A 14,572-nucleotide genomic window follows, 5' to 3' on the forward strand; every position below is an offset into this window, starting at 1 on the left:
ATGTAAAAGGCGAACATGAATCTGCCCATGCTTGTACTTCTTTGTCATTCATTTTCACAGTACATTTTGGAGGATTATATTGTTCACCTAATTGATTTACCTTGTATTGTGATTCTACACCACATACTACCATCACTTCGATTTCATTATCATTATCCGTAACCATTCGATGTTCAATATGAGCATCACCTCCATTCACCAGGTTTACTCCCTTTTTCACATACATGCTTGTACCCATCTTACACACTCTGGCGAAGTGTCCCATCTTCTTACACTTAAAACACTTTGCATTGCCAGCAGGACAATTACTTGCTTCTGCAGTGTGTCTTGCACTTCCACACCTATAACATGTCTTTCTTCTATCCCCATCCTGTGATCTCATCAAGCCATTTCCCAACTCTCTCTTACTACTAGTGCGTGCAGGTCTTTTAACCACATTCACAGCCGCACTTTCACTTTGCTCTATTTTTTCCTTGAATGCATTGCTGCTCAATTCTTTTACATATCGGGAAGTGTCTTCCATACGTCTGGCTATCTCTATGGTTTTTTCTAAAGTGGGATCCTTCAAATCTAACAATTTCTCTTGAATTTTAACATTATTGGTTCTATTAATTAATTGATCCCTTATTATTTCATCACGTATATCTTTAAACTTGCATGAAATGGACAATCTTCTCAGGGCTGCAACATATTGCTCAATAGTTTCACCCTGCAGTTGAGCTCGCGAAAAAAATCTATGCCTTTCAACCACTACACTTATTTTTTTTCCAAAATTATCTTCCAAAGCTTTTAAAGCATCTGCATACTCATCCTCCTCTATCCCATCTGCGTCCGAGCTAGCATTTTCATCTCTAAACTCATTAACATTTATAGGTAATGTTCTCAAAACTCTTCTTCCTTCCACACCCAGACAATGCTTCAAAATGGCCAACTTCCTTTTTGCAATAAACGTGTCCCCCTCTATGGCCTCTAAATATGCTTCAAACATGTCCTTCCAATCTTCCCACGCTATACTTGGGCATCCTGGTTCTTGCAAAAACATTGGAGGTGCAGATATAGACTGTCCTGCCATTTTTACACCAATATTTTTATGTCTACACCAGCTAGACATGCATGGTGTGTAAATATTCTTTGCTAAATAACCTTTTACAATTATAATTAAATGTACAAGGCTGATTCATACTACTAAACAGATTAATACAAAATAAATATGTGTGGTGAGTTTGAAATTTCTCCACCAGGTGGAGCTGTTGTTCAATTATTGTCCAAGAATTTCAACCATATCAAAAAACGAATGAAACACTTCCTTGTTGTTCCCAAATTGGAAACAGATGTCGTTTTAGACTTTCTCCGTGACTTCCTTTGTCATGACGTCGTGACGTGTGGCTGCGCCACCTCACAGAGGAATCCTAAGAGAGACTCGATCGAGTGTCAAAACGAAACCGTAAGTTCAATGTTAATGTATCTGTGCTAAAAATAGAAATTCCTTCAGTCACAGAATGTTCAGGGCATTTCCAAGGTCTCTCCCAAGCTTGTAGTTTCAATCACGCGCATGCATCTCTCCAACTGTTTTTCAGTTATGCTTCACGTGCTCACAGCACGAGCTCCCTACGAAGTACTGACTGTTCAATAACCATAAACTTGGTTATAATAGGTTTTTGCTGGAAATCACAACAGTCATGCAGGGCAACAACGATCACTTTCCTTTGTAATTTACAGTTTTACTTGAATTTGCTGCAGCACATTTCAAACTTCCACCTACTCGGAATGCGTAAACAACCACGGCACGGTCGCTCTCAAACTTGACCCTTCGCACACCTCAGCAATAAACTGGGTTCCATCAGTCGGTAGCCCAATCTTCTTTTTCTTTCTTTCTTGTGAAATACTTGCCACAAATGCTGCGAGCACACTGTTCACTTCACCAACGTCTTCAGAAATGAGTCAGGGGTCCAATATCTTCATACAGGTTTCGCCAGTTCCAACCATAGGGTGCTTAATCTCCTGTATCCAATCCTCGTCGCCACTTTTCCAAATTAATAAAAGGCACTCCTTGGAAATATGTAGAAGCTGTTTATTAAGTCACCAACAAAGACCCCTGACCGCAGCCTTCATCAACTCCTCTGTCTCCCACTCCTAGAATCCTCCCTCAGGTTACATTCTACATTCCATAGCTTGTCAGGAACAGTACAATGAAAATAAAAGTACATAGAATAGATTGTCATTTGACATGTCACAAGATATAACAATATCCTCCTGTACTTCTGGAGTTTTCTGGGTTGGCTTACCAGATCCAGTGCCCTTTGCCTTGTCATTGGATACTTAGCCCAATATTTCAGAGTCCAGGTGCCCAGCATGTCCCTGCTGAGCAGCCTGTAACCTGGTCACAGCACATGCCTACTCAGGGAGATCCAACATCCTTGCATGGACCATTCTCTCTACCCCTGACCAGTCAGAAGCTTTAAGATCATTTACCAGTAGACAGTCCAATGGGAGTGCAGGAGACAAAGCTACCTGCTTAGGGCCTGTCACATCTCCCCATTCTAAGCTCACCATTACCATAAGATGGCGTTTGGTTTTGCTGTCTGCATAGGTTACCTGGTTGCGCACCTGCTCTGGAGAAACTGGCTTCTCTGTGACCGTAGTCATACTGGCTCTGTCTCCTTCCGAGCCACAACCTCAGTCCCATTGATTTTAGGCCTCTGCTTATACTTCTCCATGCTGCAAGGCAAATTAGCCGGGGTTGCAATTTCCACCTCAATCATGGACACTAAGATTGACTTTCTTAACCCCTTCCCCATCTCTGGGACAATCTCCACCCCCACACCTACACTAGCAATCCCTTTGGACAACCCACCAGTGGGAGGCTTCATTGTACAAACAGCCTCTCCTCTTTTGTGATCTCGCAGCTGACCGTCAAAACACTGACCTGCCTTAAGTCACAAAACTTTCCTGCCTTTGTAGGATCAACATTCTTCCCCAATTACCCCTTTTTCTTGAAAGTGGCATGGCTCGGGGTCCCACCCTTGTGTAAGTCACTTTCAAAAAATAGTTATAGTTAGTGATGGATTGTAATTCCTGTTTTTTGCTAATAAGCTATGGCCATGAATTACAATCATTGACACCTAAATAACCATTTTCTGATTATGATGGCACGCTTTACTAAAACACTGCAGAACTAACAAGCATTTACACTGCAACAGGTCTCACGTTTGCTCATTTTAGAGCTGATCGCGTTGTAAACTCCTAACCCGACTTTTCACCTATCGGGCAAAAGTGCATTTATGTACATAACCTGAAAAAGTGAAATTAACTATGTAAAGCGCTCGACTTCTGCCAAGCGAGATTGCGCTCGTAAATTAGAGAAAAAGAAGTCCACGAGCCCGATGGAAAACAGCAAGCCTTGCATGTTTTCTGTACTTGGTCGCTGCGCTCGAGGAGGGCTAGCTACCGGAAAAGGCATGATGTATGCGTGCCTTCGACTAATGAAAGCAAGCAGATTTTATTAGGCAAGCCCACGAACCAATAAAAAACACTGACGTGAAGTTGACAGGGCTCCGAGCCCTTTTCTAAATACTAAAGCGTCTTGCTGCGATACGCATGCGCGAGCGCATGCAACGCAGACTCGAGCCTAAAAAGCTAGTTCATGCTGTCATTGTGCAAACATCAGCTGCAATGCTACTCCATGACGCACCCTTCAACATGTCTGCTGGTGTAGCATCAGATATTGAGACAGCACAGCTAAACTGTAATATCTTAATACAGTTGAACAGCTATATCATTTTCGACGGTAACCACAATATTATATGTAGAGTGTAATAAGAAAATTAGAGACAAGATTTACGCAAGGGTTGCTGGCTCCCAAATATTATACTTGCATTATGACCTCATTAAAAGCGTCAATGAGATGTGCCTTTTTCGTGAGAGCCACGTGACATTTCACTTACCGTAATCTTCCTCGCCTTACCAAATGAGGAGGTGACTGAATTCCTGAACAAAAAATCGTATTGTGTAGAGCTTTATAGTTTGAGGTACCATCACTTTCCTAGCTGTGGGTCTATGAACTACGATGGTGCCACAAAATCTCTAAAAGTTCCATTGGATGCCACTTAAGTACCAGCAAGTATACTTTTCATGGCCGTCGGATACTTTCAGCCTTATTTATAGCTCGTGAAAGGGCAGGTTTTTTATCGAAAACAGAAGGAAAATATATGTTATATATGTTACACATGTGACTGCACTAGATATTTAAGAGTGGTACACAGTTTTCCGCAGAATGTAAGGAATCTTCACTGATGTTGCTTCCACTTTGGCATCATGGAAGTTGTCCGCCTGCCCCTGAGATGGTGGAAGTGAACATTACAAGGAACAGCATTCCATTATTTTTACAAAGACCACTTTAAGTGATGGTTCGCGTGGAACCAGCATCTGCGTGTGAGAGAGACTGGCGGAGCCCGCCTTCGAGTGAATCAGCCAGTGTATGTGTGAGTGAGGCTTTGCGTGTGTGTGGGTTCCACAATGTGTGCATGTTGTGTCATTTGGCAACTCTTTTTGATAGAGGTGGACGAGCCACTGAACGCTCTCAAGCCAGGCTCCAGCCAGGCTAGAGCTGGCTCTGACTCTGGCTCGGCTCAAAGTCCTCTTGACCTCTCAGGCTCCATCTTTCATGTGGCTTCTGCGTGCCACGCACCACGTTCTAAGCTCATTTGCCAAAACTAAAAACAAAGCAGTGACCTTTGACGTGAAACAGGAGAAGGCATAATCAATCCAGTTGCTGAAATGCACAGTGTGAAATCAGGAAACCACATATGTAAGCACTTTCAAATATGTGAGTTCAGGATATGCGCTCTACAAAAAATATGTTATTTGATAGACTATATTGTTGCTCCATTTATAATAAGAAACTAGGCCACAAACAGGGTACACATGACAACTGTCTTGACTCCGAGAACACCGGTGGCATTGTCGTCAGAGCAGGGGGCATGAATGCTTCTAAGTTCATGTTGAAAAATTATCACTTTCAATAATTGCCACTCAGTGAAGTGATCCTATCTGATGTTCTGGCTTGAACCTCTTCTGTGTGTTCATAAAATACACTTTTTATTTTTTTATTTTGAAGACACTGTCATTTTATATATGAGATTTGTTGGATAATTTATATGGCAATTATTTTCATGGCTTGGCTTAAGCAAGAGCTCTTAGAGCCAAGCCAAGACCCTTATCTCAGCTCTGGCTTGGCTGCCCTTGTTTAATTTGTTGGCTCCAACTTCTCTGTCTGCACTCCAGGATTTAGGGCTCCAGGATTTTAAGAATGTTCTACAGCATGTTAGCTCAGAGGCACCTGGATCAACGTGCTATAAAAGAGAGATCTAGCAAAATAGATTTTTAGTGTGCGTGTTTAACAGATAAAATATCAACGTATAATAGAAAACAAAGAAGTGCACAATTTAACACATTTCACTACCATCTCAGAAACAATGGCCGATTGTTGCATGAGCCTCTGTAAGGCACTAATCACACACAGCAAGATGCCATTTTGTAAATATAAGGTTATCACATTAACAGCTCAGGAGGAACTTGATACACTAAAGGTGCGGCTATTGTGAGTTAAAGATTTCTTGTATGTACTTGTTTTCATGCAGTGTGATAGCATGCTTTCTTTACTACAGTCTCAGCTATATCTGACCCTTTGTGATTGCTGGGGTATTATGTTTTTCCATTAGGGTATTTGCCGTCACTGGCGGACCAGCCGGCTGGAAAAATGGTGGTCAGATATCATGTAGACTGTGTGGTGCTGTGAACGAGGACATTGTTCATTTGATTTGCATTTGTACAGCTCAAAGAGAAGCTCGGCTCCAATTGCTGAAACCTGCTTTTGTCATGTGAGGTGTTCGTTCCTGTCGGCCGACAGTAATGAAAGCTTTGGACCTGGCTGCCCCGCAGATGAACTGTAAAATGGTGAGATTTTTACCTATGCATGCTAAGATTCTCATAGGCCACTCATTACCTTTTAATACGCCTCTTTTTGTACTGCTCGGGTATCATTTTGAAGGCATAGTGTAGGTGTCTCCAACCACTTGATTTTCGAGCTACCAGTAGCTCCCAGACCCCTTCAGAGTAGCTCACATCTTAAACTTTTAAATAAACACAGGATCACATTTTTCCTTTTAAGGCTAAGGGAAGGCTGTATTTATTTTACATCAATATCTTCAGGCTGCAGGAAGCAGGGCCTGATAAGGAGAAGTGCAGGCATCAGATTTATGACCCAGAGCACAGAGGTGAACAACTGAAGCACTAAGGTATTTAACTCTTGAATGAAAGTCCTTGTCAATTCAGGAATGGATGTGAGAACAAAATGATGTTTCACAAAGCTTTTAAGTCAGAGAAAATTAAAAAGAAAAGTTACCTTATGATTAAGTTAACTTTTAATTTTAATTTTCTCAAATTGTTTTCCAAAGTGTTGCATTTACAAACTGCAGGCCTTTTGTGCCCAGTGGCCAGTATAACACTGCACCATATTTATAACTGAAAAATAGAGTCATTGTTTAAATTGGCGAATGTTTAAATGGGAGAAATTTAAAGTGCAGAACAATGTTCCACATTATGAACATTTTTGCACTTTAAATTCCTCCCATTTAAAAAAATTAGTTGCATGTTTATGTTATACAAATAACGGTGCCACATATGGCGAAAGGTATGTCCTGTGCCACAAGTGCATACGACACAGGCTCTCAGTTACCCAAACAGATATATCCAATTCATACTCACAGATGTTCATACATCCCTAAAGACCACACTCTCACTGACACACGTGGCAGCCCTGTCACTGCCATGGGAACAAGAAGCATAAATAGTTCATCAATGGCCAGACCATTGCTGATGACAAGCAGTACTTCAGTAATGTTTTTAATAAATTCCCTAGCTCTTACATCTTCAGGCACTCCAATATCAGCCAACAATTCGAGATTGTGATGTATTGGCACAGTGCACTTCATGCTATCATATATGTGTATACATCTTTTTTATGCATCAATGCAATTTCTAAATCATGGACTACCAAATATAATCAATCATATGGCATTAAATAACTTTCAATGTTAACATAAAGGTATGTGCTTTGTGCACTTGAGGCGAAGATACGTCTGTGCTAATGTGTTTTACTTCATTAATTATGTCAATGCTGAGGAGTATTGTAACTTGTTTAACCTTCAGCTATGGCTGTCCTGTTTATTTTGAAGTTGGGTGTTTATCTATTCATACTCCTGTCCGTCAATTGTCTTAACTGATAATAATATTGAAAGAAATGAAGAGATTACAATGGAATTCTTCAGAAACCGTATTTATGTCCCCCTTTTCTTAAAAACAAATGACATAAGTGCACAAAGGTAACATGGATAAAGTTTTTATTTACGAACCTACGCAACCAGGAATATATTCTCAGGACATGGATGATGATGTAAGACTAAGAACCACAACAGGAGAATTTTACACCCCTGCCTTATCACAGGACATGTGCCGTCGGTGAGCATTGTTTTACAATACTGAAATGAAGGCTCAGATGCCTTGATCTTTCTGGTGGTCGACTTTTGTACTTCCCTAATGGCATATGCTCCATGTTATATAATATTGCTGTGAGAAGTCTCACCCGCTTGAGGAAGAAAATAATAGCTGCAGGTGAGCATGATGGTCTGGGAACCATCATAGAAACAGATTTCCAAAAAGGTCAGAGCAGAAGACAGGATCTTGTTGAAACGTTTTTCAGATGAAAATAAGCTTTGTCAAAAAAGTTAAATAACATTAGATTATTTTGTGAAATAAGCACAAATAATGTAAATAAATTAGTTAAATATGCATTGGTTAACAAATACATGTTTTGCCACACTTCTTATGTTTACATATTGTTAAACACAAACATGCTAAACCCTCATCAAATGGATAAATATGTCCTGCACAACTTTGGAGAGCACACACTCCTGCCTTGCAATATATCACTGTAGCAGGCTGTGTTTCGTTGACCTTCAGCAAACATCACAACCATGTGTGTGCGATGGAGGTCAAGTCATCACATGGATTGTTATCCTGGAGGGGGATTCTGTGGTTCAGAGGGTCCCTCGAAGGGCTCCCTTATTTCAAAGCAACATTACAATCATCTAAACGGACTGTTGAGGTTTGACTGTAGTGGCATTGATATGATTACAGAGCCAAGGCAGGCCTTTTTATTTGTCAGATGATTGGTGGAGTAGTCCCCTGACCACTCCTGTATGTATTAACGCTGCCTGCATTGACTTCCACCATCCATGTAAGACAAGGATGTTGATTGTGCATGCATGCATTATGTGTGTTTAGAGGATGAGAGTTGGGGGTTATGCTAAATGTGCCATTGGCCACACTGGGTTTCATTCTGGATTATTGTATCTGTACATCTTTATAATTATATGTATTATTGTGCAACCTAATGTGTGTTTTGGATATGTATCATTATTTAAAAAGCCCTAGCCATGCCAGCCATTAGGGAAAACATGTGTCGGCTGTATGCCTCAGGTCAGGATTATGCCCTGATGGTGCAAATAAAAACAGTAAAAAACAAAGGGATTTATGGATATCTATATTTTGAAAAAAGAAATAAATATATCTAAGGGCACAGGCTAACCTTCAACATAGCTACATTAACTTGTGAACTTTAGGGGCGCATCCACTCGATTAGTTGACCCACTTTTGGAGCCAGTTGCGGCTCTCTTCGCTCATTAGGAGCAGGGCGGGTGCTGTGCGCGGTGAGGGTGGGGGTGGAAGCGCCACTCCTTTCCTCTGCTGGCTGCAGGCAGGCACAGGCTCACATCCTGCCCCATGGCCAATCCTGACGCTGCTCAAAGCACCATCAGGATTGGCTGGGAGCGCCCTAGGCAGACTGGGAGCCTGTGCAGGCTCTCTCCAGCCTGGCAACTGTGTTGTTGGGCTGGACAGAGCCTACCATGCATGTGTGTTTGGCCGGCCCGAGACGGCAGGCCAAACATACATGTGCAGTGAGCTGGAGTGCTTTGCACTCCCCCTCACTGCTTCTCATCCCAGATGCCCTGCCCCTTTCACAACAAGGGGATAATAAACATAGCGACGCTCCTCCGCCCTAACAGACCAGCCACCCATATTTGGAGCACTAAATAAGGGCCCTGTCCTAGTTGATGCAAACCCTTGAAGTACCACCCCTGTTCCCAATAAACCTGGATTATCTATAGTTTAGCTGTACATACGCTAAAGGTTTTGAGGGATAGGCCTCACAGCACATGGATATTTCCACAAGAATATACTTGGTCTGCTGACTTCATGCCCAATGGGACTCTACGCAACATGGCCCATATATCATCACACATACTTACCCTTTGAATATATCCATGGCAAGCTGTCAGGATTGTAAGGAGCATTGTAATACCAGGATTCATGATTTTTTTTCCTACACCAGGTGGGCCATCAAGTGAAACTAAGCTTAATCCACTATCAGCCAAATCATCCTTCCAGGCATTGGAAAAAGCTATGAAAAAAGAAACTGCCAAATGGTGGGAAGCTACTTCCCTAAGAAATAGTTGGAGGTGGATAGAATACAAGGAGGCCTTTGCATTTTAATATTTCCTCCAGTGGAAACTACTAATCTGGAACAAATCTTAAAATGGGAAGCCAACCTCAGACAAGCATCATCCAACATGGTACAATAATTAATTGATATCGCTGGGGAAGAAGAAAACAAGTACAAAGCAGAAGAAGCTATCTTCACCATTACAACTGAAGAATCAAATTGGGGTGACACCACAAAAAGAACTACGAGATTTTGAACAAGACTATTGATGAATACAAAAAAGACCTGATTTAACGCAGGAATGGACACTTTTGCCAAGACCAGTTGGACTACAAGTTTGGGGGAGTTTACACATTTGCAAAATGTTATGATAACATTTCCAGAACCACTGTAACATTGCAGCAAAATTGACGCTCATTGGAATCAGCAACGAGCTCAGATCTAGACTCTCTGCGGAGTGAGGTCATAGCCTCAACCTCCAAAGTAGGTGTTCATTTTTCCAGGGAAGTTTTAAGGTATCGACTTGGTATTCAGAATCAAAACAATCAAGATACTGGAACCCGAGTGGAAAATCCGCAAATACTCCAGCACAAACAAAACCACCATGAGTGACTACACAAGCCAGGAGAAAAAAAGAAAATGAGACCAAGAACTAAGAATATAAATATATCAAATACTGATATAGCTATGCACCAGGAGATGGTCATTAACAAAGGCCTATCAATCTGTCCACTGTCATATTGGAATATTACCAGAACCCATATTGATCTCATTAAGTATACTCACAAATTGAAACTTATATCCTTTTTCATGACAAACCCCAAAAAACTATGGAAGAAAGACTTGTTGTAACCAGTACACTCTCAGTCCAAGACCTGGAAGATAAACATCTGGTCACCACTCTTTCTGAATGGCCTGACGGCGTCCAATCGTCTCCTCTGGCATTAGCCAGAGGTTTGGGATTTCATACCGCTCATACCATAAGTAATATAGTGAGTCCCCAATCAGTGTTTTGCCCTCAACTACCAGCTGGTAATGCAATTGGTCTCTTTCACACTGTGGTTACCAAAGATCTAGAGCTAGAATATCGAAAATGTAAGAAAAGGGTAACATTTCTCCCAAAAAACCTAAATTCACAGGAAAGGACTGAAATCTCTGAAGAACAATTCAGATCTCCTGATTAAGGAAGCAGATAAAGGAGGCAATGTGGTCCTTTTACATTCTGATGACTACATGCTAGAGGCCACCAGACATCCAAATGCCGGACGAATGTTTCCAAAAACTACAATCTAATCGTACCAAAAAGATACTTATCAATCTTAAAATCAAGTTGGATGACTGGTATAACAACAATCTATTGACCCAAGAAGAACATAACTATCTCTATATAGAACACCCTATCATGGGTACACTATACCTGCTTCCAAAGATATATATAAAAAAGGTTTCCCACTCCCAGGCGGACCTATTGTAGCAGGTATCAACTCCATCTGCTCCAGGATTGAGGAATACATTGACTATCACCTTCAACCTATCATGAACAGCCTTCCTATGTTCATCCAAGATACAAAAGATTTACTACTAAACCTGGCCAGCATACCATGGGATGATAATTACATTCTGACAACCATCAATTTTGTGAGCCTCCATATATCAATCAGGCATGCAGATGAAGTGAAGGCAGTATGAAAGGCATTGGCAACAAAACTGGTTCACTATATGCAATCCAACCAAATGATCCTGGACATGCTTAACTTTTGTCTTACCAAAAATGGGCCCGATTCACAAATATACACTTAGATAAAAAGGTCTAAGTTTATGACTTTCAGTATTTCACAAAGGTAAATTACGAGTAGTAACTTAACCTCGGTACTCAGGGCGAAGTTTCTGTTCCTGGGGTGGAATCTCTACACTCAAGCGGAGATCCATCCCGAGTGCTGAAAATCCAACCCTAGCGCGGACGTAAAGATACTACTCGTTACTTGCCTTTCTGAATACCGAAAATGTAAAATGTCGACTTTTGGTCTAAGTTTACCTTTGTTAATTGGACCAAATGTGTTTACCTCGAACTCCAAGGGGCTGCGATGGTGTCACATTTTCACCCCCATATGCCTGCATGTTTATGGGTGAGGTAGAGAAATTCTGGTTATGGGATGATAAATTTTATGACTATACCTCACACATCATTTATTGGGAGCGCTATGTAGATGACATTCTATGTATATGGCAGGGAACACAGAATTTGCTGAAACAATACCTTCAAGAAATCAACTCCAAAGCAATATTCGGGCAGCCCAACAGTTTTCCACCCTGAAGTTGATTTTTTAGATATTACCATCTATACAAAGGAAGGCAGATCAAACTATATAGAAAACCAACAGCGGCTAACTCTATACTACAAGCAGAGAGCTGTCATCCACCAAACAGTAGCCAAAATATCCATAGAGGAGAATTTCAGTGTATCAGGAGAAACTGTAGTGAGGATGAATTCTACTAGCTCAAGAAATTGGTACAGATGTTGGAACAGAGAGGATATAAAAAACGCATCCCCTTTCATGTGTTAATGAATATCAGAGCAAAAAATGGGATTATCTGCTCTGACCAAAAGTTCTGCCAGTTAGTTCCCAGAGTACCACTTGGACAAGATTCTTAACTGACTTTCATAATGGCCATCATCATATTCCAAAAGTATTTAAAAAAAACACTGGTACTTATTGATGAAAACCACCGCCATTAAGGATCAAATTCTGGAATTCCCTCAAATGTGTTACTGAAGAGCAAAGAATCTTAAAGTAATTCTATGCAAATCAGAATTCTGCATGATAGGCAATCACTAAACTCCTCCTTCTTGACAAAACCATGATGCTTCTATACGTATCATAATATGGGGCATGCACATTTGGCCTAAAATAAAAGATACAGTTCTCTCCTACACCAAATTTCACCATGAAAGTAAAGGATTAAATTAACTGTAACAGTAGTCATGTGATGTACATCATCATATGTGCATGTGAACGTTTTTACATCAGTAGTGCAATCAGACCGTTACAGACGAGAATTTTGGAGCACTATTGGAGCATTAATAAACCAGATGTGGGTCCTTCCCTCTCAGAACACTATCAAGAATACCATTCTCACTACAAAACCTTCTCCTTTTTCAGTCTTGAACATATCAAAATACATTCTCGAGGTGGAAACAGAAAACTTGCAATGAGAAGACGGGAGAGTAAGTCAATATTAACACTGTCCACTGAGAAAAATGGGTTAAATAAAGAGGCAAAAATGCCGTACTGGTTGTACTAAATGATGGTCTTTTCGAACTGTCCAATACAATAACTTCTTTATTTGAAAATCTCTCAATACAAAATGTCTAAATTATGGATATCTTTTCTATTGAGTAGCTTTTTGCTCTAAGACTATCACTTCCTCTCTCCATGTCTTTAAAACTTCCCTTCACTGAATAAAGGTTTCCATTTATTGATGGCTGATATAACAGAGATCACTTACATCATTACATATTTTGATTAAAATTTTGCATCTTTCTCTTTTAGATCAGCATCTAACATTTTCTCTGTGCTATCCGCCCCAAGATGGCCAGATCTTTTCAGTATAATAGTATGGGACCCCTTTTTACGTCCCTCAGAGTTTAGCAGAATAGGTTACATTCCATTCTGGTTGGCCTTAAGACCTTTGACGAATGACAATTTTCATTGAACTCTAATTTCAAAATTTGAGAACTTTTTCTCGGATTCCCGTTTTTTCTTAATCGCGCTCAACAACATTCTAAGATGGCTGATGCGTTACCGGCTTTTGTTCACCAATTAACTCTGGGACAAACTCAATGACACAATTCGTTTAGTGTAAAAGGCCATTTATTTAGGACAGGATTGTAACATAATACATAACCTTAAACTTTCAATGAAACCCAACTTTAGGAAACCCACCCATTAACATTTCCTTGTTCATCCTTTTACTCAACCCAGCATTTTTAGCTTCCACACATTCCCCTTTTTCCTTTCATGCCCTACTTGCTTTGTGCACCCACCACACTCTGATCTTTCACCTGCTTGTTTTTTTCCTCTGGAAGGGTGGCCAAGCCTGCATCTGACTCTCCACCCTCGCCCATCTACTGCCTCGCTCTCTGTCACAAACCTGCCCTAACTGGTGTTCAGAAATCCCACCTGCACGCCTTCCTTTTGCCCACACCGCCCGACACACCCCAAAGACCTCTACCTGTTGCCTGTGTCCAAATTCCTGACCGTGCGATGAGCTGCATGGAAAGAGGCTGGTCCTTCCCCTCAGAGCCCTTTTAAACCCCCTCCCCAGTCCTGCTCCCACTTACTTACCTGCCAATCCTGTCTCTCTGCGTCACTTCCGGAAAGTGCCTGCGGAGAGACTTGACCGGGTCTCTCTCTCCGCAAGCCTCTCCATCGGGACATACTCAGTGACACAATCCGTGTAGTGTAAAAGGCCATTTATGTAGGACAGGATTGTAACATAATACATAACCTTAAACTTTCAACAAAACCCAACTTGAGGAAACCCACCTATAACATTTCCTTGCTCATCCTTGTACTCAACCCAGCATTTTTCACTTTCATTCCTCCACACATTCCCCTTTTTCCTTTCATGCCCTAGTTGCTTCATGCATCCGCCACACTCTGATCTTTCACCTGCTTGTTTTTTCGCTGGAAGGGTGGCCAAGCCAGCATCTGACTCTCCACCCTCCCCCTATCTACTGCCATCCAGCACAAACCCAATTGGCGTTTTGCTGCCCCACCAAGAAAAAAACACTACTGCAACCTGACCTCCTTACACCTGTTCTCTGAGCCACATCTTCTCACCCCACAAGTCTCCAACCAGCATCCTGAGTTCTGTCAGGTAAGAAGCATTTCCCAATTCAGATAGGTGCAGACCATCCGCCCTGAAAAACGCCTCATCCTGCTCTGTGTTGTCCTCGTGCTTTAAAACCTTAATATCATGAGCCCAACAGAAAACCCTCATAGCTCG

At 41.3% G+C, this 14,572-nt stretch overlaps 1 protein-coding gene across 2 annotated transcripts in view; it reads left to right on the forward strand.

Moving 5' to 3' along the window:
- Window positions 1-1,305: 1,305 nt before the first annotated feature.
- LOC138246276 (galactoside alpha-(1,2)-fucosyltransferase 2-like) overlaps window positions 1,306-14,572 on the forward strand; it is a 341,218-nt gene continuing 327,951 nt past the window's right edge. Inside the window, exons 1-2 of one of the 2 annotated variants that reach the window (XM_069200709.1) lie at window positions 1,306-1,444; window positions 5,834-5,955. In XM_069200709.1, coding sequence (XP_069056810.1) covers window positions 5,911-5,955 — 45 coding nt within the window. In that variant the 5' untranslated portion in view covers window positions 1,306-1,444; window positions 5,834-5,910. Of the gene's footprint in view, window positions 1,445-5,833; window positions 5,956-6,210; window positions 6,297-14,572 lie in introns of those variants that run through there. The other variant, XM_069200710.1, reaches the window with a different exon arrangement.

Source organism: Pleurodeles waltl, chromosome 7, assembly GCF_031143425.1.
Source record: "Pleurodeles waltl isolate 20211129_DDA chromosome 7, aPleWal1.hap1.20221129, whole genome shotgun sequence".
In the NCBI taxonomy this organism is placed as follows: Eukaryota; Metazoa; Chordata; class Amphibia; order Caudata; family Salamandridae; genus Pleurodeles; species Pleurodeles waltl.